Below are 22,064 nucleotides of genomic sequence, written 5' to 3'. Positions count from 1 at the left end.
CTGTGCACAAAAAGCAGCAGCCCAATTACCAGTCAATGTAGAGAACTTTTTGGTTCTTATATTACTATCTTGATAAGAGTTCTAAAAGGAAAAACACGAAAGTTTATCAGGCTGTTTGTGGCACAGAGGGTCACAAAATTTTGAAATACGTATGTTAGTACCTGTTGGCTCTCACTTCTTCAGTCTATTGATAGTGTTCTTGAGCAGTGGGAAGCTTTGACACTCATGTTTTGTAGTGAGACCCACCATAAAAATGAGACCACCAAGCAGTTTGAAACTGTGAAATCTTTCATACAAGACCCACACACGAAACTGTTTTGCTACTTTCTTCAGAGTATACTTCCAGTTTTTAACTCGGCGAATATATTTCTGCAACAAGATGCTCCAGCCATACTCTTCTTAGGAGGAAACTTTTAACTGACCTATTGGTCAGATTTGTTCAACCATGTTCTATTCAGTCAGAATCTACCTCCCTTTTGAGTGTTGAATTCAAGAGAAGAAAATACCAGAAAGCCAATGAGGACTTCGTAATTGGAGCAAAAGCTAGGGCAAACTTGAAAGATAATGACTGTGATGAAGAGATGTTTTATACTTCTGTAAGGCTGATTCTCCACGAGCAGGTAAAGCGCCGCTGTTCACCCGCTACAAACCCGTTTGCGGAACAGAACCATGGGGTATTTGTAGAGTTGTCTACACGAGCTGGACTTCTGTGCTAGTATGGGTTTAGCAGTTACGAATACATTCTTCAAGCATAAGGCTATTCATCGCTACACATGGGAAGGTAGGGGTACCAGGTCAATAATAGACTATATCTTAGCTGACATCGAATTCAGGGAATCTGTTAGACTGTACGGGTTTTCTGGGCATTATTTGATGATACAGACCACTATCTGATCTGTAATGAACTATATATCTTTAGGCCTAGGGTAGAGAAAATGAAATCTGTCTGCAAACTAACAAGGGTAGAAAATTTCCAGGACAAGGAACTTAGATGGAAGTACTTGGATATGATTAATAAGAAGTTCTGAACAGTGGACAGTAAACAGGTTCAGGATATAGAAAGAGAATGGGTGGCATAGAGAGATGCTGTAGTAGAAGCAGCAAGGGAATGCCTAGGAACAACTGTGTGTAAAGATGGGAAAAAGCGAACATCTTGGTGGAATGATGAAGTGAAAGCAGTTTGTAAATGTAAAAAGAAGGCGTATCTGAAATGGCTCCAAACCAGGGCTGATGCAGACAGGGATGAAAAAAACAGAGCAGAACAAATATTTGTTGAATCCAAAAAGAAGTTTTGGGATGATTTTGGTAATAACTGGAAAGGCTAGGTCAAGCAGTGGGGAAACCTTTCTGGACAGTAATAAAGAATCTTAGGAAGGTAGGGAAAAAGGAAATGAATAGTGTATTGGGTAATTCAGGTGAACTCGTAATAGATCCCAGGGAATCACTGGACAAGTGGAAGGAATATTTTGAAAATCTTCTCAACATAAAAGGAAATCTTCCTGATGACGTCGTGAACAGCCGAGCTCATGGGGAGGAGGAAATTTATGTTGGTGAAATTACGCTTGAGGAAGTGGAAAGGATGGTAAATAAACTGCATTGTCATAAAGCAGCAGGAATAGATGAAATTAGACGTGAAATGAAGTATAGTGGGAAGGCAGGGATGAAATGGCTTCGTAGAGTAAGATGATTAGCATAGAGTGTTCGTAAGGTACCTTCAGATTGGTCAAAAACAGTAATTGCACCTATCTATAAGCAGTGGAACAAGAAGGATTTCAACAATTATCGAGGTATCTCATTGATTAGTATACCAGGCAAAGTATTTACTGGCATCTTGTAAGGGAGGGTGCGATCAGTGGTTGAGATGAAGTTGGATGAAAACCAGTGTGGTTTCAGACCACAGAGGGGCCGTCAGGATCAGGTTTTCAGTGTGCGTCAGGTAATTGAAAAATGATAGAGAGGAATAAACAGTTATATTTATGTTTCGTTGATCTAGAGCAGAGATGCTCACGCGGGGCATTCCGTTCCACGGGCGCCCAGCACTGTAAGTGGGCGGGCTGGCAGGCGATGAGCGCAAGGAATGCTATTCAACCATAGTGACGTATGGCTATGTCAGAGGCCGTGAAGGTTGGGCGAAGTTCTCCCAGTCACTCTCGATCATTGCTGCGATACCAGAGTTTGAAATGGAGGCAGAAAATAATGAAAGAAAGATGGCAGAAATCTACATCATTTTCATTTTACATTATACGAAAAAGTTATTTATGTTTATTGCAGTTTATTTATGTTGATCAGACACAGTAAACCTTTAATATTTTTATAATGTACATAATGAATTACAATTTTCACGATTACATTTTAAGAGGTACTTAAGAAACAATTTTAATTACATAATGCAACGATGCAACCGCTATTAAGGTGGATAAGCTGTTGCTTGGGTTTAAATTATCTGATAAACTCACCAACAATCCAGTTACGCTGACCAGGAATAACATCAGTGAGGTTATTTTTAATGCATACTGTACATCTACCTGGTAGATATATTTATGTTGTTGTATGTTAATCTTGGATAGTAAATATCTATGTCCTCACTCATGACGAAACTTCCTCTCGCCATTTAGAGGCTAGCTATTATCACCAGATGCCTGTTAAATTTTAATTATTATTTTCAGAAATTCAGTGAACAGGGGAAGTCACACAACACTACAGCACTGTGCAAAGTAATTGTTGCATTATGTAATTATATTAATTTTTGCTTAATTAATAACAGGAATTTTATTTATAAAAAAAATGAAAATACTGTCATTCCCATGCAAGGAATTGTAAATCGTATTTTGTACACTTAAACTCTGTACCTTTGTAGATGATACCACTATAACGTGCCGGTTTTCTTTGAATGAATAAATATAAAACTGGCTGCTTATATCAAGCGCAGTATAAATCAAACCGGAATATCTTGAATAGGTCAGTTTTGTTATTGTTGCAGTTATAGGAATGCTTGAACACTAGAACTGTGACAGTTTGGTTCACCCCTAGAACCACGGAAGGGCCACTTGTGACCCACTTTCCTTTCATGTGACTTTCGATTAAGAAATGGAGTTATTGATCACTAAATATTAAATTCTGGAGAATTACAACATATTTATTTAGTATTAAACAGTAAATGAATAACTTAGGACGATCTACATTACAAATTTCAAACATGCGTTGCTGCCTTTACACTTTACTGTTGCATGAGGAGCATATGTAGAAGTCTTTGGCTGTGCATTTGCTACAAACAGTATTTCTGCAGATGACTTGTTTCCAGTGTGGTTAGTCTTGACTTGATGAGTGTGCTTCTCTTGTCTGTCAGGAATTTCTTCAGGGATATCAGCTCTGGTGTTAACCACCCTACCTGCTGCATAAATTTCAATTAGTTCCTCTCCCAGCTGCAGAATGTATTATCTGCATTTAAGTTTAGTCTCGTTTAGTGCGTTGTACAAATTCTACCAAATTCAATAAGTTTTAAAAAGTGTGAACTGGCCATTGCCTGGATGGTGCTTTCGCTGAGTACGTACAGGATCACATCAACCCCATATTTAGATGCGTTATAAAGAGTTATGGTGTCTGGTTTTCTTTTCACCACCCTCAATTTTAACACCTTGATGCATAGTACTCGGAATGAAAACATTTTTGATAGACTGTTAGTGTAGCATCATTGATCTTCAGCAGTGCTCTGGTATACAGCTTTTCCTTTGCCTCTTTTTGACACAGTCTGGTACTTCCCTACAAGCTCTGTTCATAGTACTGACAAGGGTAGTTGAATTGATTTTCAAGATTTTCAAGCATTCTGTTGCTGCTTCCATTACAGCATCCCTGTATGCCACCCATTCTGTTTCTATATCCTGAACCTGCTGAGTGTCCACTGTTCTATTAAATATGAGAAATTCCACTTGATGTACAAACACTCTGAAGTCAGGCTGCATTTGACTTATTTTCCCATAAGCTGAGGCCGTATGTGGCCCTCAAGTTTGACGTACTTCTCCTAGATCATTACATAAGTGCATTGTAAAATGCAGTCAACAGATTTTCACATATCCATAGGGTTGGTGTACAGCAGAATGATTCTATGTGGACTATCAGCTTGTATTCGGAATGTAGTGGGTTTGAATCCTGCTCTTGGTAGCCCTGAAGATGGTTTTCCATGGTTTCCCATTTTCACACCAGGCAAATGCTGGGGGTGTACCTTAAGGCCACAGTCGGTTCCGTTGCACTCCTAGCCCTTTCCTATCCAGTCATTGCCATAAGATCTATCTGTGTTGGTGCAACGTAAAGCAGATTGTAAAAAAAAAAAAAAATCATGTTGGCATGAACTGTTGGTAGACTGTATTAGCTCTTGTTAGATAAATTTCCCGTAGCTATTTATTGTAAGCAACCATGGTTTTGAATTATTCTCTTGAAGGTTATGCAGACCCCCGTGGACATTGTAAGAGTACATAACTCCTTACAACTGGGCCAATGACCTAGAGGTTAGGCCCCTGTAACAGTAAGCATCATCACCTTACAACTTGAAACTGGAAAAATGCTCACTCACTCACTCACTCACTCACTCACTCACTCACTCACTCTCACATTATGAAGCCTCTATTAGACTGATGGTTTCACAGAGGGAAGGAAATATATTCTACTGAACGGCAAATTTTGAATTGTATGAATAAAATAGACTCTAAGGATGTGCTAGACTGCCTATCGTTTTGCTGACCAAGAAGTCTTGGCTTGGATGGGGAGTATTGTGAGTACCATTACTGTCTTTTACTCTTTCTTCGGGTAAATTTTGTTTATATTTCTAACCTCCTTTACATATGAAATAAGTAATTGTTGATCCAAATACTGTAATGCTGATTCTGTTGACGAATGTAGCCGTGATTATAATGGAAAACAGATTCCCCCTCATAGAATGATACAGAGAATTTCAGATCTTTTCTTATCAATTATTACCTCAAATTGTTGAGCCAAAATATTTATGAACTCACTTTGAAAAATAATCCACAAGAGTTTTGTCTGAAGAACTTATTTTTTGAGACTTGAACTCGCTTATGGAATCAAGAGATCGGTCATCTTATTTATTTCAGATCTGTGTAATCCTCATTATTGTTAGTGGTTATAACTTTTCTGAACATGCTTGTTATCTTAAATCTTACTTTAGTTGAATGTGTAATACTATGGTACTTTGCAAAGTACTGTATGTGTATTAAATAATCAGGCTTCTTTTATTCTTCATTTACCAATTCCAGTCTTCTGGGTCGGGTTTTGAATCAAGGAATGCCACAATTTTCTCTCTCTCTACCACTCCTTTCCTCCAATATTTTTTCTGCTTTTGTTCCTCTCTTCTCTATATTTACTCTCTTCCACCATATCCATCCACCTTTTTCTGGGCTTTCCCTGTTGTCTTCCTCCTATTATTTTCTCTGTAAATACTCACTTTGGAATAATCAGGCTTATTTATGTGAAAATATGAACCTGTAAATTTATTGAACATTAGTTTTAAAATAGTCTTGTTTCTATTCCCAGTAAAATTCCTTGTTTGTTTCTAGAAATTTGGTGTAAAAGAAAATGAAGTTCATGGTGCTCTGTTAAGTGGTGATCCTCATGACCAGCTCGCAATAGCTTACCACTTAATAATAGATAATAAGCGAATTGCTGATGAAGCTGCTAAAGCTGAGCTAAAGGATTTCTATGTGGCCAGCAGCCCACCACCGGTCTCCTTTAGCCCGAATGAGTTGACCCCTAGTCCTATACGGCCTCATCCGGAGAGGATAGCTCGTAAGTAATTTCATGATGTTGAACTTAGATAAGTTTTCAAATCACACTTTTGTTGATTTCCATCTTTTGTTAAGATAAGCAAGAAGTATATAGTAGTGTCCCTCTGATTGAAATTAGAACTTCAGAATTATTATTATTGAGCATTTAGGTGTAGGATATTTGAAAATATGCTATATATTTAAAATAATTAATTGTACTGTTTGGAAGAAAACAATAAATTATAGGATACTGTTGTCAAACTAACGTGAATTTTTGCTGCTTACATTTTCAAGCTGATGACATGCTTCCAATGGCCAGCAAGTTGAAAGAGGTTAGAGGTATTATTTGTCATTGAAATCAAGGAAGATTGTCGTAACTCCTGATTTAATGTGTAGGATAGTTAATTTACCCCATAATATTAATAATGAAATATCTTTTAACACTTGAAATACAGAAGGGTCATTTTTGACTCTCTCATGAATTCAGCGCTTTGCTGTTGCCCTATAATTTGTCTTACAAGGAGAGGCCAGACCCTGCGTCCAACTGATTTCAACGAGCTTTGATGTACCTGTTAGGGGACATTCAGCAGTAACTCGTGTTGAAGGGTTTAGGTCAACACGCTTTAGTTTTTGAAAAAATTGAGGTGAAATGTCCACAACCTAATAATTTCTGAAAAATTCATGAATCCCCGATTTCATTGCAACTCATATATACTTGGAGAGTTACACCACAGTCAACCAGAGTGGTAGCAGAGTGGTCACCATACTTGTCAGTGGACCTTGACGTCATGAGTTCGAGTCTGTTTGCAGGCATATTAAAAAAAAAAAAAAGACATACAAGTTGCTTTACATTGCACCGACACAGATACATAAGTTGCGAGTTTCATTATGGTCCGTATTGACAACTGATCACTATCAAAGGGTAGATCCACCCCTTCAATGCCATAATCTTGTACAGTATATTGTCTCATAAAACTGGGACTAGTTTCGATCCCATATATATATTGGGATATCTTCAGCCATGCTACTATTGGAGGACATGTGTACACATATAAGCAATAATAAACACTTTGGTATGCCACAATTTACAATCTTAATTTAAAACATTGATGAAGTCCGAACAACACATCCAAAATTGAAACTAAATGATGCATCAAAACTGCTGTGGTTGATGCTGAACTATGTCGTCGCTCGTACAGCAGTCGAATGTTCCTGAGTTGATCTGGGAGTTGGCATTCCTATCTGTATAGACCAGCAACTTGATTTATAATTTTGAATAGGTATTCCTTTCCGTCAGATGTAGTGATCTGTTGTTTAATTTGGTTTGAAGTGAATGTCTGAAAAGAAAATAATTTGAAGTAAATTATTGAGGAAAGAAGGGAAGCTAGAAGTTTGAGATGTAAATATATATAGCTATTTGAGACTCTCCCTGTGTTCTTTGTAAGTTGTGTGCATGTGATACTGATACAAACACCAGATTGACTGTTGAGAGGGAGCAGGAATATAGCTAATAATGGCCACCTCACACATCCCTCTTCCAACCCCTGTCATCATAAAATATATATATTTTGAATAGCTGTGACTAGACACAAACTCACGTTGTCGGGGTTCACAGACAAGTACAATGACCACTCGGCTACCATTCTGGTTGCCTGCAGCATAACTCTTCAAGTATACATACGTTGCATTGGAATTGGGGATTGATGAATTTTTTGGAAATTATTAGGTTGCAGACCTGACATATTTAAGTAAACTTGATTCGCCTTTTAGTGTTCTATCACCTCTACTTGGTCCAAAGCAGATCCTGCATCATGACATTTCACCTCAATTTTTTCGAAAATGAAAGCGTATTAACCTAAACCTTTTTACATGAGTTACTGTTGAGTGTCCCCCTAAAGATGCATCGAAGCTCGTTGAAATCGGTTGGACGCAGGATCTGGCCTCTCCTTGTTAGAGTTAGTTTAGAGTAGGCAACTTTTCGCATTTAGGCTTTATTTACTGTAGTCAAAATTTGGATGTCCCAGCCCGAACAGTTTGGCCCCCATATTTCACTTAACCTAGAATGACAGAAGGTTCATTTCTGACCCCTATTGGATTTTACAAAAACATGCTTCCTATGTATGTAATTTTGCTTCCCTTTTGTTCCCCTTATATGGTATACATGGGTCTTGGATCAGTGTAGATGAGCAACTGTTTCCCAGTAAAACTCAGTGTTGATTTCTGCAATTTATGTCATTGAAGCCCGACAAGTATGGGCAGAAATTCTGGATAATGAGCAGATTGGTTACTGACTTTTGGCAAGATGTGGTTCTTCTGACAGTCAAATGACAGCAAGTAGCAAACTTTCTCTTTTTCTTTCAAATAATTGTAAAAGATCTTCACTTGTTTCTTATGGAAGGGTTGTCTGAAAATTATATCTTTTCTTTCCTTATCATTTTTTGCAATCTTTAGTTCGTGATTCAAATGTTAGTGCTCAACTGTAGAAGCGTTCTAAGCAAAGGAATCAAATTAAGTAATTGAATAGATAGTAGGTTCGAATCCCACTATCGGCAGCCCTGAAGATGGTTTTCCGTGGTTTCCCATTTTCACACCAGGCAAATGCTGGGGCTGTACCTTAATTAAGGCCACGGCCGCTTCCTTCCAACTCCTAGGCCTTTCCTATCCTATCGTCGCCATAAGACCTATCTGTGTCGGTGCGATGTGAAGGCCCTAGCAAAAAAAAAAAAAAAGATATATACTTACCAGATATTGTAATAGGAGTTGAATCATGGCTGAGAAATGATATAATGGATGCAGAAATATTCTCATGGAACTGGAGTGTGTATCGTGGGGATAGGATAGGAATGGCAGGAGGGGGATTATTCATTCTGGTGAAAGAAGAATTTGTAAGCTGCGAAAAAGTTAAGGATGAAAAGTATGAAATTCTGGGTGTAAGGCTCTTCTCTAAAGATAATAGGCAACTTGATGTCTTTGGAGTGTACAGACCGGGAGAGGGTAGCGCTGACACTTATTCAGAATTATTTGATAAGATAATCAGCTATGTTGGAAATGATATGGAAAGGAATGTGATAGTAGCAGGTGATCTCAATTTACCAAATGTCAGTTGGGAAGTTAATGCGAACGACAAGGAAGCATGAACAACAAATGGCAAATAAGTTAATATGGAAAGGGCAGCTGATTCAGAAAGTGATGGAACCAACTAGAGAGAAGAATATTTTGGATGTGGTGCTAATAAAACCAGATGATCTCTATAGAGAAACCGAAGTAATAGATGGTATTAGTGATCATGAAGCTGTTTTTGTGGTAGCTAAAAATAAACATGAAAGAAAGGAAGATATTAAAATTAGGACTATTAGGCAGTACCATATGGTTGATAAAACAGGCATGAGGGAGTTTTTAAAAAGTAACTATCATCGCTGGAAAATGGTAAATAAAAATGTAAAGAGACTCTGGGATGGGTTTAAAGCAATTGTTGAGGAATGTGAAAATAGGTTTGTACCTTTAAAGGTGGTAAGGAATGGTAAGGATCCACTATATTATAACAGAGAATAAAGAGACTAAGAAGGAGGTGCAGGTTGGAACGAAATAGTTATAAATGGTTATGGAATCAAGGAGAAATTGAAAGAACTTACTAGGAAATTGAATCTAGCAAAGAAGTCAGCTAAGGATATCATGATGGCAAGCATAATTGGTGGTCATACAAATTTTATTGAAAAATGGAAGGGTATGTATAGGTACTTGAAGGCAGAAACAAGTTCAAAGAAGGACATTCCAGGAATCATTAATGAACAAGGGGAGTGTGTATGTGAGGATTTTCAAAAGGCTGAAGTATTCAGTCAGCAGTATGTAAAGATTGTTGGTTACAAGGATAATGTTCAGATAGGGGAGGTGAGTAATACTAATAATAAATAATAATGTTATTTGCTTTACGTCCCACTAACTACTTTTTAAGGTCTTCGGAGACGCTGAGGTGCCAGAATTTAGTCCCGCAGGAGTTCTTTTACGTGCCAGCAAATGTACTGACACAGGGCTGTCGTATTTGAGCACCTTCAAATACCACCGGACTGAGCCAGGATCGAACCTGCCAAGTTGGGGTTAGAAGGCCAGCGCCTTAACCGTCTGAGCCACTCAGCCCGGCCGAGTAATACTAAAGAAGTATTAAAATTTACCTATGATAACAATGACATTTACAGTAAGATACAAAAGTTGAAAACTAGAAAAGCACCTGGAATTGATAAGATTTCTGGGGATATACTAAAGGCAATGGGATGGGATATAGTACCATATCTGAAATACTTATTTGATTATTGTTTGGTTGAAGGAGCTATACCAAATGAATGGAGAGTTGTTATAGTAGCCCCTGTGTATAAAGGAAGGGGTGACAGACGTAATGCTGAAAATTACAGGCCAGTCAGTTTGACATGCATTGTATGTAACCTTTGGGAAAGCATTCTTTCTGATTATATAAGGCATGTTTGCAAAATTAATAACTGGTTTGACAAAAGGCAGTTTGGGTTTAGGAAAGGTTATTCCACTGAAGCTCATCTTGTAGGATTTCAGCAAGATATAGCAGATATCCTGGATTCAGGAGGCCAAATGGACAGTATTGTGATTGACCTATCTAAGGCATTTGATAGGGTAGATCATGGAAGACTGCTGGCAAAAATGAGTGCTATTGGACTAGAAAAAGAGTGACTGTATTTCTAGAAAATAGAACTCAGAGAATTAGAGTAGGCGAAGCTTTATCTGATCCTGTAATAATTAAGAGGGGCATTCCTCAAGGCAGTATTATTGGACCTTTATGTTTTCTTATATATATCAATGATATGTGTAAAGAAGTGGAATCAGAGATAAGGCTGTTTGCAGATGATGTTATTCTGTACAGAGTAATAAATAAGTTACAAGATTGTGAGAAACTGCAAAATGACCTCGATAATGTTGTGAGATGGACAGCAGGCAATGGTAATGGTATGATGATAAACGGGGTTAAAGGTGAGGTTGTGAGTTTCACAAATAGGAAAAGTCCTCTCAGTTTTAATTAATGCATTGATGGGATGAAAGTTCCTTTTGAGGATCATTGTAAGTACCTAGGTGTTAATATAAGAAAATACCTTCATTGGGGTAATCACATAAATATGATTGTTAATAAAGGGTACAGATCTCTGCACATGGTTATGAGGGTATTTAGGGGTTGTAGTAAGGATGTAAAGGAGAGGGCATATAAGTCTCTGGTAAGACCCCAACTAGAGTATGGTTCCAGTGTATGGGACCCTCACCAGGATTACGTGATTCAAGAACTGGAAAAAATCGAAAGAAAAGCAGCTCGATTTGTTCTGGGTGATTTCCAACAAAAGAGCAGTGTTACAGAAATGTTGCAAAGTTTGGGCTGGGAAGACTTGGGAGAAAGGAGAGGAGTTGCTCGATTAAGTGGTATGTTCCGAGCTGGCAGTGGAGAGATGGCGTGGGAGGATATCAGTAGACGAATAAGTTTGAGTGGTGTCTTTAAAAGTAGGAAGGATCACAATATGAAGATAAAATTGGAATTCAAGAGGACAAATTGGGGCAAATACTTGTTTATAGGAAGGGGAGTTAGGGATTGGAATAACTTACCAAGGGAGGTGTTCAAAACCTCGGGCACTGTCGATGCCTCTTGGTTGGGGATGGCGTAGACCTCCGGCCACTTTGTGAAGTCGTCCATAGCCAGGAGTAGGTAACGGTTCCCGGCGTCGGATTTGGGGAATGGTCCAGCGACATCAATGGCAATCCTCTCAAATGGTGCTCCAACATTGTACTGCATCATTTGGCCCCTACTCCTGGTACGTGGACCCCGGCTTGCTGTGCAGGTGTCGCACAGCTGGCACATCATCTCGACATCGCTCCTAAAGCGCACTCAGTAGTAACGCTGTCGGGCACGATCTAGTGATTCACTCCCAAGTGGCCGGCAGTAGCGCCCGCATGCAACTCGGTCAGCACCTCTTTTCTCATGCTCCTGGGGATTATCAGCTGTGCAATGTGCTTCTTTCCGTCGGTTGATTCCCACGTGCGGGTAAGTACCCCGTCACTAACCATGAGAGACGACCACTGGGCCCAGTACGCCTTTTAGGTTGGACTGCATTCGGCGGTTTCCATTCCCGCCTCTGCCCCGACTCTACTTCTCGTAACATCAGCCTGATGTCGTCGTCCTTCAGCTGCTCCCTCCTGAGGGCGCCTCGATCCCATCCTTCAGCGGCGGTGGCCCTCACGGCCCGGACGTCCACGATGCGTGCCTGTCTCTCCACTTTCTGGCAGTGTGTACAGTTCGCAGGGCACGGTCTTCTCGGTAGAGCGTCGGCGTTGCAGTGCTTCTTTCCATGTCGGTGCTCGGTGGTGAAGTCGTACTCCTGAAGGTGTTGCACCCAGAGAGCTGTCTGACCTTCCAGGTTTCTGAAGTTTAGGAGCCAGGTCAATGCGGAGTGGTCGGTGCGCAGGCGGAAAGGCTGCCCATACAGATACTTGTGGAAGTGCTCCAAGGTCTTCACGATGGCCAGCAATTCCCAACGCATCACGCAGTAATTTCTCCCAGCTTTTGACGAAGTCTTGCTGAAATAGGCGATCACCTCCTGGCCGTCTTGCGCTTGTGACAGTACCCCACCAATTCCCACGTCGCTGGCGTCTGTATCGACGATGAACTTCTCCCCAGGCTTGGGGTATCCGAGGATGGGTGCAGTACACATCGACTCCTTCAGCTTCCGGAAGGCAGCCTCCGCCTCGTTTGATCATTGGAAAGACCTCCTCTCCTCAGTGAGCCGTGTAAGAGGCTTTGAGATGTCTGTGTAGCCAGCTATAAGTCTGCGGCAATACGTGCAAAGGCTGAGAAAACTCCTTAGTTCTCACTCGTCCTTCGGCACCGGCCAGTCCCTGACGGCTTCTAACTTCTCCGGATCCGTGGCTACTCCCTCCGATGACACGATGTGGCCCAGGTAGCGGACCTCCTCCTGGAACAGCTGGCATTTTCCGGGATTTAACTTTTGGTGAGCCCCACGTAGCCTCTCGAACACTTTCCGCAGGTTCTCCACGTGCTCTTCGAACGTGCGTCCCACAATAATTATGTCATCCAGGTACACGAGGCAAGCGTCGTGAGTTAGCCCCCTCAGCACGGCCTCCATCAGTCGCTCGAAAGTCGCTGGCGCGTTGCAGTAGTCGAAGGGCATCACGGTGAACTGGTAGAGCCCTTGGCCGGTTGAGAATGCCGTCTTCTCCTTATCTTCTGGATGGAGCGCTACTTGCCAGTATCCAGACTTCAAGTCCAGAGTCGAAAACCACTCGGCTCCAGATAACGTATCCAGGGTTGCAACTACTGCAATCTATTGAAATACTGAACAGATAAACGTTGACTCAAATAAGTGTAAATAACAAGGATAATGGGCGCCACCTGCAAAACAATTGCAGGAATATTTAATTATGTAGAGCAACGAGCCACTCCCTCTCCCAAGGCGACGGTCATCAGGCTGACGAGGCTCCAGACTTACTTTATGACCTTACCTGTTGCTATATAACCCCTGAAATTAAATTTGGGTAACATACCAGGTTCAGCCTTACTCCACAGACAAAAGACTCTAAGTTTGATTCTATGACTTTACTCCCAGAATAAGAACTAATATGTGACAAACACCAACAAAAATCAACACTTATGCAACCCACTTAGTGCTTGCCGTTTACATAGAGCAAATATACACAATACTACCCAACAGAATCATATCTTCACGAGATTTACTCGTTTGTCGTTTACAAAGACCAATTACAAACCACTAAAATCACCAATAAAATAAAATATCATTTAACGAGACCAACTCGTGTTTGCCGTCTACAAAGGCAAATTACAAACCACTAAAATCACCAATAAAAAATAAAACATCATTATACTTTTAACATACCTCCAGGTAGGAGCCCCACTGCACTCCACCGTTACCGTGAATCCTAATCTGGTAGAGAAAAGTACGATGACTATTTCTCTACATATGGATGCAACCTTCTTTACGAAGAGCATCCCTAACCTTATTTACACTTCTTCGTCGACGTCTTGAATCCTTTCCAATTGCCGGCTGGACAGAAAGTGTTACATGTCCGGAGGCAAGCAAACAGCAAAATTCTCCATCAACTGAAGCTGCATACTCGGCTGACAGGCTACAAACACTTTCTTTTACAGAAAGTCCACTGCAAAGCCGGTAAGTCGTTGTGATTATACCATGTTCACTCCGTAACAGATACTCACGAACAATAGCAGATCGCATAGCAAACTGCGCAAATACGTAGCTCCCGCAGACCGGTATAAATGAGAAACACACAGAATCAGCATCAGAGTCAGAATCAGAATAAGTATCAGAATCAGAATGAGAATCACTCGCCGCACACGCGTACACACTTATATAGGCTTGCTACACGTGGTTATAGCGTCCTGAAAAGTTTACTGGTAGCAACGTTCTCACAGGCACTTCTTCCCGCGTCACTCAGTCAACCCAAACCTCGCTCAAAACAAAGCCCTCGCATTGGCTATCGAGTATTTGATGTGACATAGAACGTCCACTCATGTATGTCCACATTGATCCACTCCAATTCTTCAACCGATACAACCTGCCGTACCCCGTGTTTCCAAGCCACTTCGTTGCAACACACACAACTGACCTCAACCGTCCTTCCCGATATAGTCGCTGTTTTCCCGGTTGCACAATCCTTACGGCTAGGCCATATTTACAGACTCTTACCCAAAAGGAAATTTATACAAAATATAATGATGCACATATGCAATATTCCCTAACTACACATTCTTCTTATAATATTACATTTTTACATTGTAAATAAACAAAATTACATGATTTTAACATTACAAACTATATACGAAAATTTTCTAACCTAAAAACTCGGGGATCGTACATACGTACGGTTACTGGGTGTCATCTATCCGAGGTAACGGGAAAAAGTCCTTCCTCGTGACGTTATTCAACTTCCGGTAATCAACGCAGAAACGGAGTTCGCCGTTCTTTTTCTTCACCAGGACGACTGGCGATGACCACGGGCTGTTCGACTCCTCGATGACTCCCTGCTGTTTCATGTCATCTAGCATCTGGTCGATTTCCACCTTCTTCGCCAGGGGTACTCTATGGGGTGGCTGTCGGATTGGAGCGGCGTCGCCGGTGATAATGCGATGGTACACTCTGTCCGTCTTTCCGTAGTCACCTCCGGTAGCAGTGAAAATGTCCTGAAACTCATGGATTAGTTCCTTAACCTCCCTGAGCTGTCTCTCCTCTAAATGTTTCCGGCTGTCGGATATAATCTTCCGGATCTTATCCAATCCTTCGCCTGCTTCCATGGTCTGTGCGTCTTCGTTGTCCACTGGCACAACGCACGTGACTGGTTCACAAGTCCCAAGCTCGGTCCCGCTGGGTACCCTCTGCTCCCGTGACGTCGAATTCAATATTCGGAACGAGCATCCTGGCCAGGTAGAGTCCTTGATCGGTGGTCGGTGAACCAGGTTCCACGAGCACGCTGTCCCCTTGTATGGGTTCCTCTAACCGTGCCGTAACCATCATCTCGCTGTTAGATGGTATCACTTCGTCGCTGGCCAACGTTAACCGCGCTACTCCAGGTTGCGTCCCTGGGCGTCGCAGCATTATCTCTTGTTTGCCGAGCCACAATACATGTCGTCCCACGTCGACAGTCGCCTCGTATTTCCGTAGCGTGTCTAGGCCCAGGATGACCTCATCCGTGATGGCGGCGACGAAGGCCCAGACTCGTAGGCGTTGTCCCAGCGTTAGTTGAAGTAGCGCCTCCTTCAAAACAGGGATGGTGTCTCCTGAGGCCGTCCGCAGCAAAGGGCGGTGGGGTTCCATCTCTGGCTGTCCCTCAGCGATGTCCGGCCTGGCGATGGTCCGTGCCGCCCCCGTGTCTATCGTGACTCGGCACGGCCTGTCTCCGAGCCACCTGTCGGTGAATAAGCTGTCGTCGCTCCATTCGGTGACCACATTTAGCGTGAAACGAGGGGCAGTAGTGACGGTGCTGACGAGCCCCTCTCCTTGTCGGCCCTTACCCGTTTCCCTGAATCAGGGGCGCCTCCATACGGCAGTTCATCTGCAGGTGGTCACGCTCGCCGCAATTCCAACAGGTGATCTCGTTGGTGCGTCGGCATCTCGACGGCGGCGTGCGTCATTCTCCCATAACGGCGCTGGTCTCCAGCGCATCCTCGCTTCTCACGGCTCGTATCCTTGGTTACGGTGCCACTGCTCCCTTCAGTGCCTCCACCCTCATTGCTAATGTCAGGGCCTCTCTGAGGTCATGCTCCCCGCTGAGCATCAGCTTTTGATGGATCTCAGCGTCGCGGAGCCCATCAATGAATGTATAGGCTGCCTCCTGCTGAATGTGGTCCAGAGGCAGCCCATCCAGAGCCTTGTGGGCTATCTGCTCCACATCTTGCGCGAATTCTTGCAGCGTCTCATTAGGTGCTGGGTCCTCTTCCTCAGCTGGACTCGGTAGGCGGCTGCCAGCTGGTGGTCACCGTACCGGCTGTCGAGCGCTCTAACGATCTTGTCGTAAGTGGCACCCAGCTGAAGGCTGTGTAGTACTTCCGCTGCTGGTCCTTGCAGTGCGGCGATTAGGTACACGGCCCTTTCCTCCGATGTCCAACCGTTGTGCCCGCGCACGGTCTCGAATTGGGCCCGGAAGATCCGCCAAGATGTTGTCCCGTCAAAGCGCAGGGGTTTTACTTTCCCGGCGCTGGAGCCGCTGTTGCTGAGGGTGGCCCTAGCACGAGTCTCCATGGCTGTCACTCTCGTACGTAGGGCACTTACTTCTTCTTTCAGGTCTCGAACCCCTGACTCCACAACCTGCAATATTTCTTTGATCTGTTTTTCAACCAGTTCCTGTACGTCCTGCATAATGTCACTCTTTAATTTTCTTTCGAGAGAGCGCATTTCGTGTTCTAATTTACCTTGTCCACCCTTAAGTTCACTTAATTCCATTTTCAGTTCGCTCTTGATTTCGTCCTGTTTGGATGAGAGTTCAGTGAACTTACTGAGGAGAGCCTGAAACTGTTCGATATCCATTTTACGATTCACTAGAAATTCCTATTTATGAAATTACTGCTACCAGTCGATCCCGATTCTGACACCAGTTGTAACGAGTTGACGGGGTAGTATGATCAATTAACACTAAACTGGTAAATTCAATACTAAGATTTATTAGCTAGGCACTAAACTACACTACACAAGACTACACACAACTTTTGCTCATAACACAAAATTACACAGTTCGCGCGCTCTCTCCCCCTTCGTTTCTCACTTGTTCTCACACTACACAGTTTTACACTCACACACAAGGTCCTGCGTCACACGGCTACACGTTCTCTCCTTCGCCGACAGTCCGCACTGTAGCACACTAGTCCGATAATCATGGCAGTTCACATACTTCACTACACTGGCAGTCGCTCACGACTGAACCACACCAACTTCTAACACAGTCTAACTCTCACTAACTCTAAGCCGGTCGTTCCTCTCTTATATACCTGCGCTGGCTCTTCTAGAATCGTCCGGATGCTGGATGAATCCAGGAACATCGCGAGATGGAACACTCCAGATTAATCGCGGAGTCATCTCCATACTCCTCTGCTACGGACCGCGAGCGGAAGCGAGTGGGGCTGGCCTAGCTATTAGTGATTGGCGCAGCTGAAGCATAAGGGGTGGGTCTTTACGGTGCCGGGCTGGGCCCACTGCCAGTTGACATGGCGGACTCTAGGACCATTACAATATTTATGTAGTGATATCACATGACCACAGCATGTATTGTAAACATGGTTTTACTTAGTTGCATGACGATAATAGCCCCAGATGGAAATATTGTTTTTAGACGAGAAACTTGGAGAAAAAATCTTACGTAATCTGACCATGTTGTAGATTGGTTTTAGTTTGTATTTAGGCCTTATTTTTTCATTATTGTTTTATGTAACAATTTTTTTGGTGGGAAAATTTGCTATTTATGTGTATATATAATGATTGATTGTATGTAGAACTTTTATAAAGGATAATTTATCACAAATGTTTTATTTTGTATATGTTGTATTTTCCATAGCAGCTCTTCGGGATCGTGTCATGGGTTCCAATACTTCTAGTTCTGGAGGCGAGAGACAGTCTAGAGGTACTCCTGTCAAACGAGCAAAATGGCACCTTGGTAAGTTTCAGAGCCATTTCTGATGTGTAATGTATATCTCTGGACTTGATGGACTTAAGCTGCAAGTACAGTAGTTGGGTGGATGAGAAATCTGGTTACTTTTACTCTGTAAAGGGGGTGAGTGACATTTCTAGACTTATTGCTCTGTTTTTGGAAATCTGTACAACAGTTTCCTCTCGAGATAAAAGGAAAAAGCACTTTCAGTCTAAAAGGGAGACATTACAAAAGGAAAATACCATATTTACACGAATAATCCCCGCATATTTTTTAAAAAATGTTGAGGCAAGAAATTGGGGTGTGGGTTTTATTTGCGTCAAGGTTGCCAACACTCTACTGGCTCACCTAGTTTTCGATGCTGAGTGTATAGTTGTGCTTCGTGCAACCCTAGATGGAAGAAAACTGTCACCATATGTCATATTTAAACGGAAAACAATTCCGACTTTAATTATAAACTGACTTGACATTTTTAAAAAATAGTACCGTATTTTATAGAATAATTTAAATTCAAAATTTCTCTGCGTCACGATAGAACGCGTCTTCGGGAACGTGCAGGGTTAGCTTTCTGCACTTTCACTCACTTCCGTGTGTCTATAGTGTGTTTCATAGTTGAAAATAGAGTAAAATCACAATTCTTTTGTATTCAGTGTTTTAAGGAACGCCACAATATCACGTAGCAGGCAGTACGCGGAAAAGCAGAGTCTGTGAAAACTGGCGAGGGTTGGCATGTCTGAATTACAAGATGGCTGTTAATTTGAAATCACGTAATTGGAAGTCCGATTTCTGTATTACAAAGACTTCGAATTAACAAGGTTTTACTGTATCGCAAAACTAACATCAGATTTCTCCGGTGTGTGTATTTCAAGTGTTTACATTGCACGAAAAGAATTATTCACCACCGGTCGTGTTACTGTCCAGTAAAAAGAGACCGCGTGTGAGAAGTGTTTCATATTCACAAACGTCGGTTACTTTTGCTGTTATCTTAGATTTTCAAAATTCGGATAATGTCTATCTCGGATAATGCTTACTTCCATATTCAAACTGTTTTCATTTCAATCTGAGTTTGAACTGCAAATTTTTCATACTAACGCCAAGGTTCTTAAACTCTACTAATGCACGCCCGCACGGAAAACAAATGACTACGTGCTGCCGTCGCTATCGAAATGTAAACCAAGTTTCTTATTCCATTCGGGGTTTGCAAATAATTTGCATAAATTATGTCGGCTATTGAGCAGAAGCGAAGAAAGGAGTCTAACATGACTTTCCAAGAGAGTGAATTGTTACTAAATTTGGTAGCAGAAAGCATTAACAAAGATAATAAGAAAACAAATTATGGCCTACCCATTGTATATTTCACTCAAATTGTAAGGCAGTATTTCTTCATTCTTTATTTAAAAGTCACCCAGTCGCATACCATACAAGATATAAACTATAACTGAGATTTCATTTTAGGCTTATATGTGTGTTCGGAATTCCAGCTTATGTTCGATCATGGATAACACTGACAGTGTCGAAGCTTTAGATAACCTAAAATGTGTCTGGTCGTCGTAATCCTCAAAATATGCCGCACGTACTTTCATCTGTCTAAGACGTTTGTTAATTGCATAATCTTGATCATATTACTTGTCGCTGTAATTTTCTCTAGCAATTAGATATTCCAGTCGTCTACGAATAGCCATCTTGGAAGGCTACCTTAGATTTCCCATTTTACTGGCCAACCAATCTCCGGTAAAATTTTAAACCGTGGTAATACGCGTTATCCGAGATAATGTTGTTGGTGAATACAAACTTAACTGTTATCTCGGATTACGTAGCATTAAACTAAGATAAAGGCTTTTACTCGCGTTGGTGAATACGGGCCTTAGACGTGGAGTGTGACGAATATAATTTAGGAGAGGATTCTAGTGATGCAAGAGACAACTAATCTTTCCATCTACAGGGAATTGAGCCTATTGCAAGTTCAGATTAATGAAATACCTGTCACGCAAGTAGGCCAACTTGCTCATTTTCATGGAAAATATATTTCATAGCAGTGATATTTGCATAAATACCACGTGGACCTCGTGGAGTGATACGAAATATTTGTTTATGCCTACGTTACTCTTTCGATGGAAGGAATTTTAGTTCATTTCATTTTTTCAAAATGAGCCTTCCTAAAATGAGGGTGCCGGCATTATTCGACGGCGGGGATTATTCGGGTAAATACGGTACATTTCTGAGTAAATGTCCTGTAACTTTTTGGAGGGAGCAAATCATACAAGGGGAGCGAATATATAAGGAAATAAATATGTGCCTGAAACAAACCATGAAAAGTGGTTATAATCTTCATTCTTACTTAATATATTGCCCTTGATTGAAAAACAGAGGAAAAATTATTTCATGATGTGTTACTGTTGTGGGTCATGTATGACATATTTTTGGCATATGCAGCTATTTTCTCATTCTTACCATCCCACTTTTTCTTCCACAGGTATCCGGTCTCAGAGCAAACCAAATGACATTATGAATGAAGTGTACAGAGCCATGAAGGCTTTAGATTTTGTAAGTAAGGACATTACAATTTTGTTGCATATTTTGGTACTCTGTTTTACTGTTGTTGTTGTTGTTTTCTATTTGTTTTATCTCATACTGACTCAGGCAGGACTTACGATAAGTTATGGGATAGAACAGGGCTAGGATTAGGAAGTGACCATAGCCAGGCTGAGTGGCTCAGACGGTTAAGGCACTGGCCTTCTGACCCCAACTTGGCAGGTTCGATCCTGGCTCAGTCTGGTGGTATTTGAAGGTGCTCAAATACAACAGCCTCGTGTTGGTAGATTTACTGGCACGTAAAAGGACTCCTGCGGGACTAAATTTCGGCACCTTGGAGTCTCCGAAAACCGTAAAAGAGTAGTTAGTGGGATGTAAAGCAAATAACATTATTATTTAGGAAGTGACCATGGCCGTAATTAAGGCTCTGCCTCTGTATTTACCTGGTGTGGAAATGGGGAAACTGCAAAACAGTTTTCAGGGCTGCCGACAGTGGTGGGGTTCAAACCAACTGTCTCTCAAATGCAAGCTCACGGCTATGTGACCCAAACTGTTTGGTATCTCATGCCTGCAAAATTTTAACACGTATTATTTACTGAAGAATGGAAAAACAAGTTGAAGCTGAGTTGGGAGAAGATCAATTTGGCTTCAGAAGAAATGTAGGAACTTTTATGTCTGATCTTAGAGGATCGAATCAAGGACAAGCCTACGTACATGGCATTCGTAAATTAATAAAGGCATTCGATAATGTTGATTGGACCAAGCTATTTAAGATTCTGAAGATGATTGGGATCAGATACCGAGAATGAAGAATTATCTACAATCTGTATAAAAATCAGTCTGCAGTAATAAGAATAGAGGGCTTTGAAAAAGAAGCAGCAATCCAGAAAAGTGTGAGGCAAGGCTGCAGTTTGTCCCCCCTCCTTTTCAGTGTTTACATAGAACAGGCAGTAAAGAAAATCAAAGAGGAATTTGGAAAGGGCATCACAGTCCAAGGAGAGGAAATCAAAACCTTGAGATTTGCCGATGAGATTGTTATTTTATCTGAGACTGCAGAAGATCTCGAAGTTGCTGAATGGTATGGATGAAGTCTTGGGTAGGGAGTACAAGATGAAAATAAATAACTCCAAAACAAAAGTAATGGAGTGCAGTCAAATGAAGGCAGGTGATGCAGGAAATATTAGATTAGGAAATGAAGTCTTAAAGGAAGTAGATGAATATTGTTACTTGGGTAGTAAAATAACTAACGATGGCAGAAGTAAGCAGGACATAAAATGCAGACTAGCACAAGCAAGGAAGAGCTTTCTTAAGAAAAGAAATTTGCTCACTTCAAACATTGATATCGGAATTAGAAAGTTTTTTTTGAAGACTTTCGTGTGGATCGTGGCATTGTATGGAAGTGAAACATGGACGATAACTAGCTCAGAAAGAGAATAGAAGCTTTTGTAATGTGGTGTTACAGAAGAATACTGAAGGTGAGATAGATAGATCAAATCACAAATGAAGAGCTACTGAATTGAATTGGTGAGAAAAGATTGATTTGGCTAAATTTGATGAGAAGAAGATAGA

At 41.5% G+C, this 22,064-nt stretch overlaps 1 protein-coding gene across 4 annotated transcripts in view; it reads left to right on the top strand.

Moving 5' to 3' along the window:
• Positions 1–22,064, top strand: part of LOC136864091 (5'-AMP-activated protein kinase catalytic subunit alpha-2) — a 460,086-nt gene that overhangs the window by 110,960 nt on the left and 327,062 nt on the right. For all 4 annotated transcript variants that reach the window (XM_067140653.2, XM_068226161.1, XM_068226163.1 and 1 more), the window contains 3 exons: positions 5,568–5,796; positions 17,871–17,969; positions 20,437–20,507. In XM_067140653.2, coding sequence (XP_066996754.1) covers positions 5,568–5,796; positions 17,871–17,969; positions 20,437–20,507 — 399 coding nt within the window. The remainder of the gene's footprint in view (positions 1–5,567; positions 5,797–17,870; positions 17,970–20,436; positions 20,508–22,064) is intronic.

Source organism: Anabrus simplex, chromosome 2 (assembly GCF_040414725.1).
Source record: "Anabrus simplex isolate iqAnaSimp1 chromosome 2, ASM4041472v1, whole genome shotgun sequence".
Taxonomy (NCBI): domain Eukaryota; kingdom Metazoa; phylum Arthropoda; class Insecta; order Orthoptera; family Tettigoniidae; genus Anabrus; species Anabrus simplex.
The sequence above is the reverse complement of the archived record's forward strand: the minus strand, read 5'-3'. Positions and strand labels throughout refer to the sequence as shown.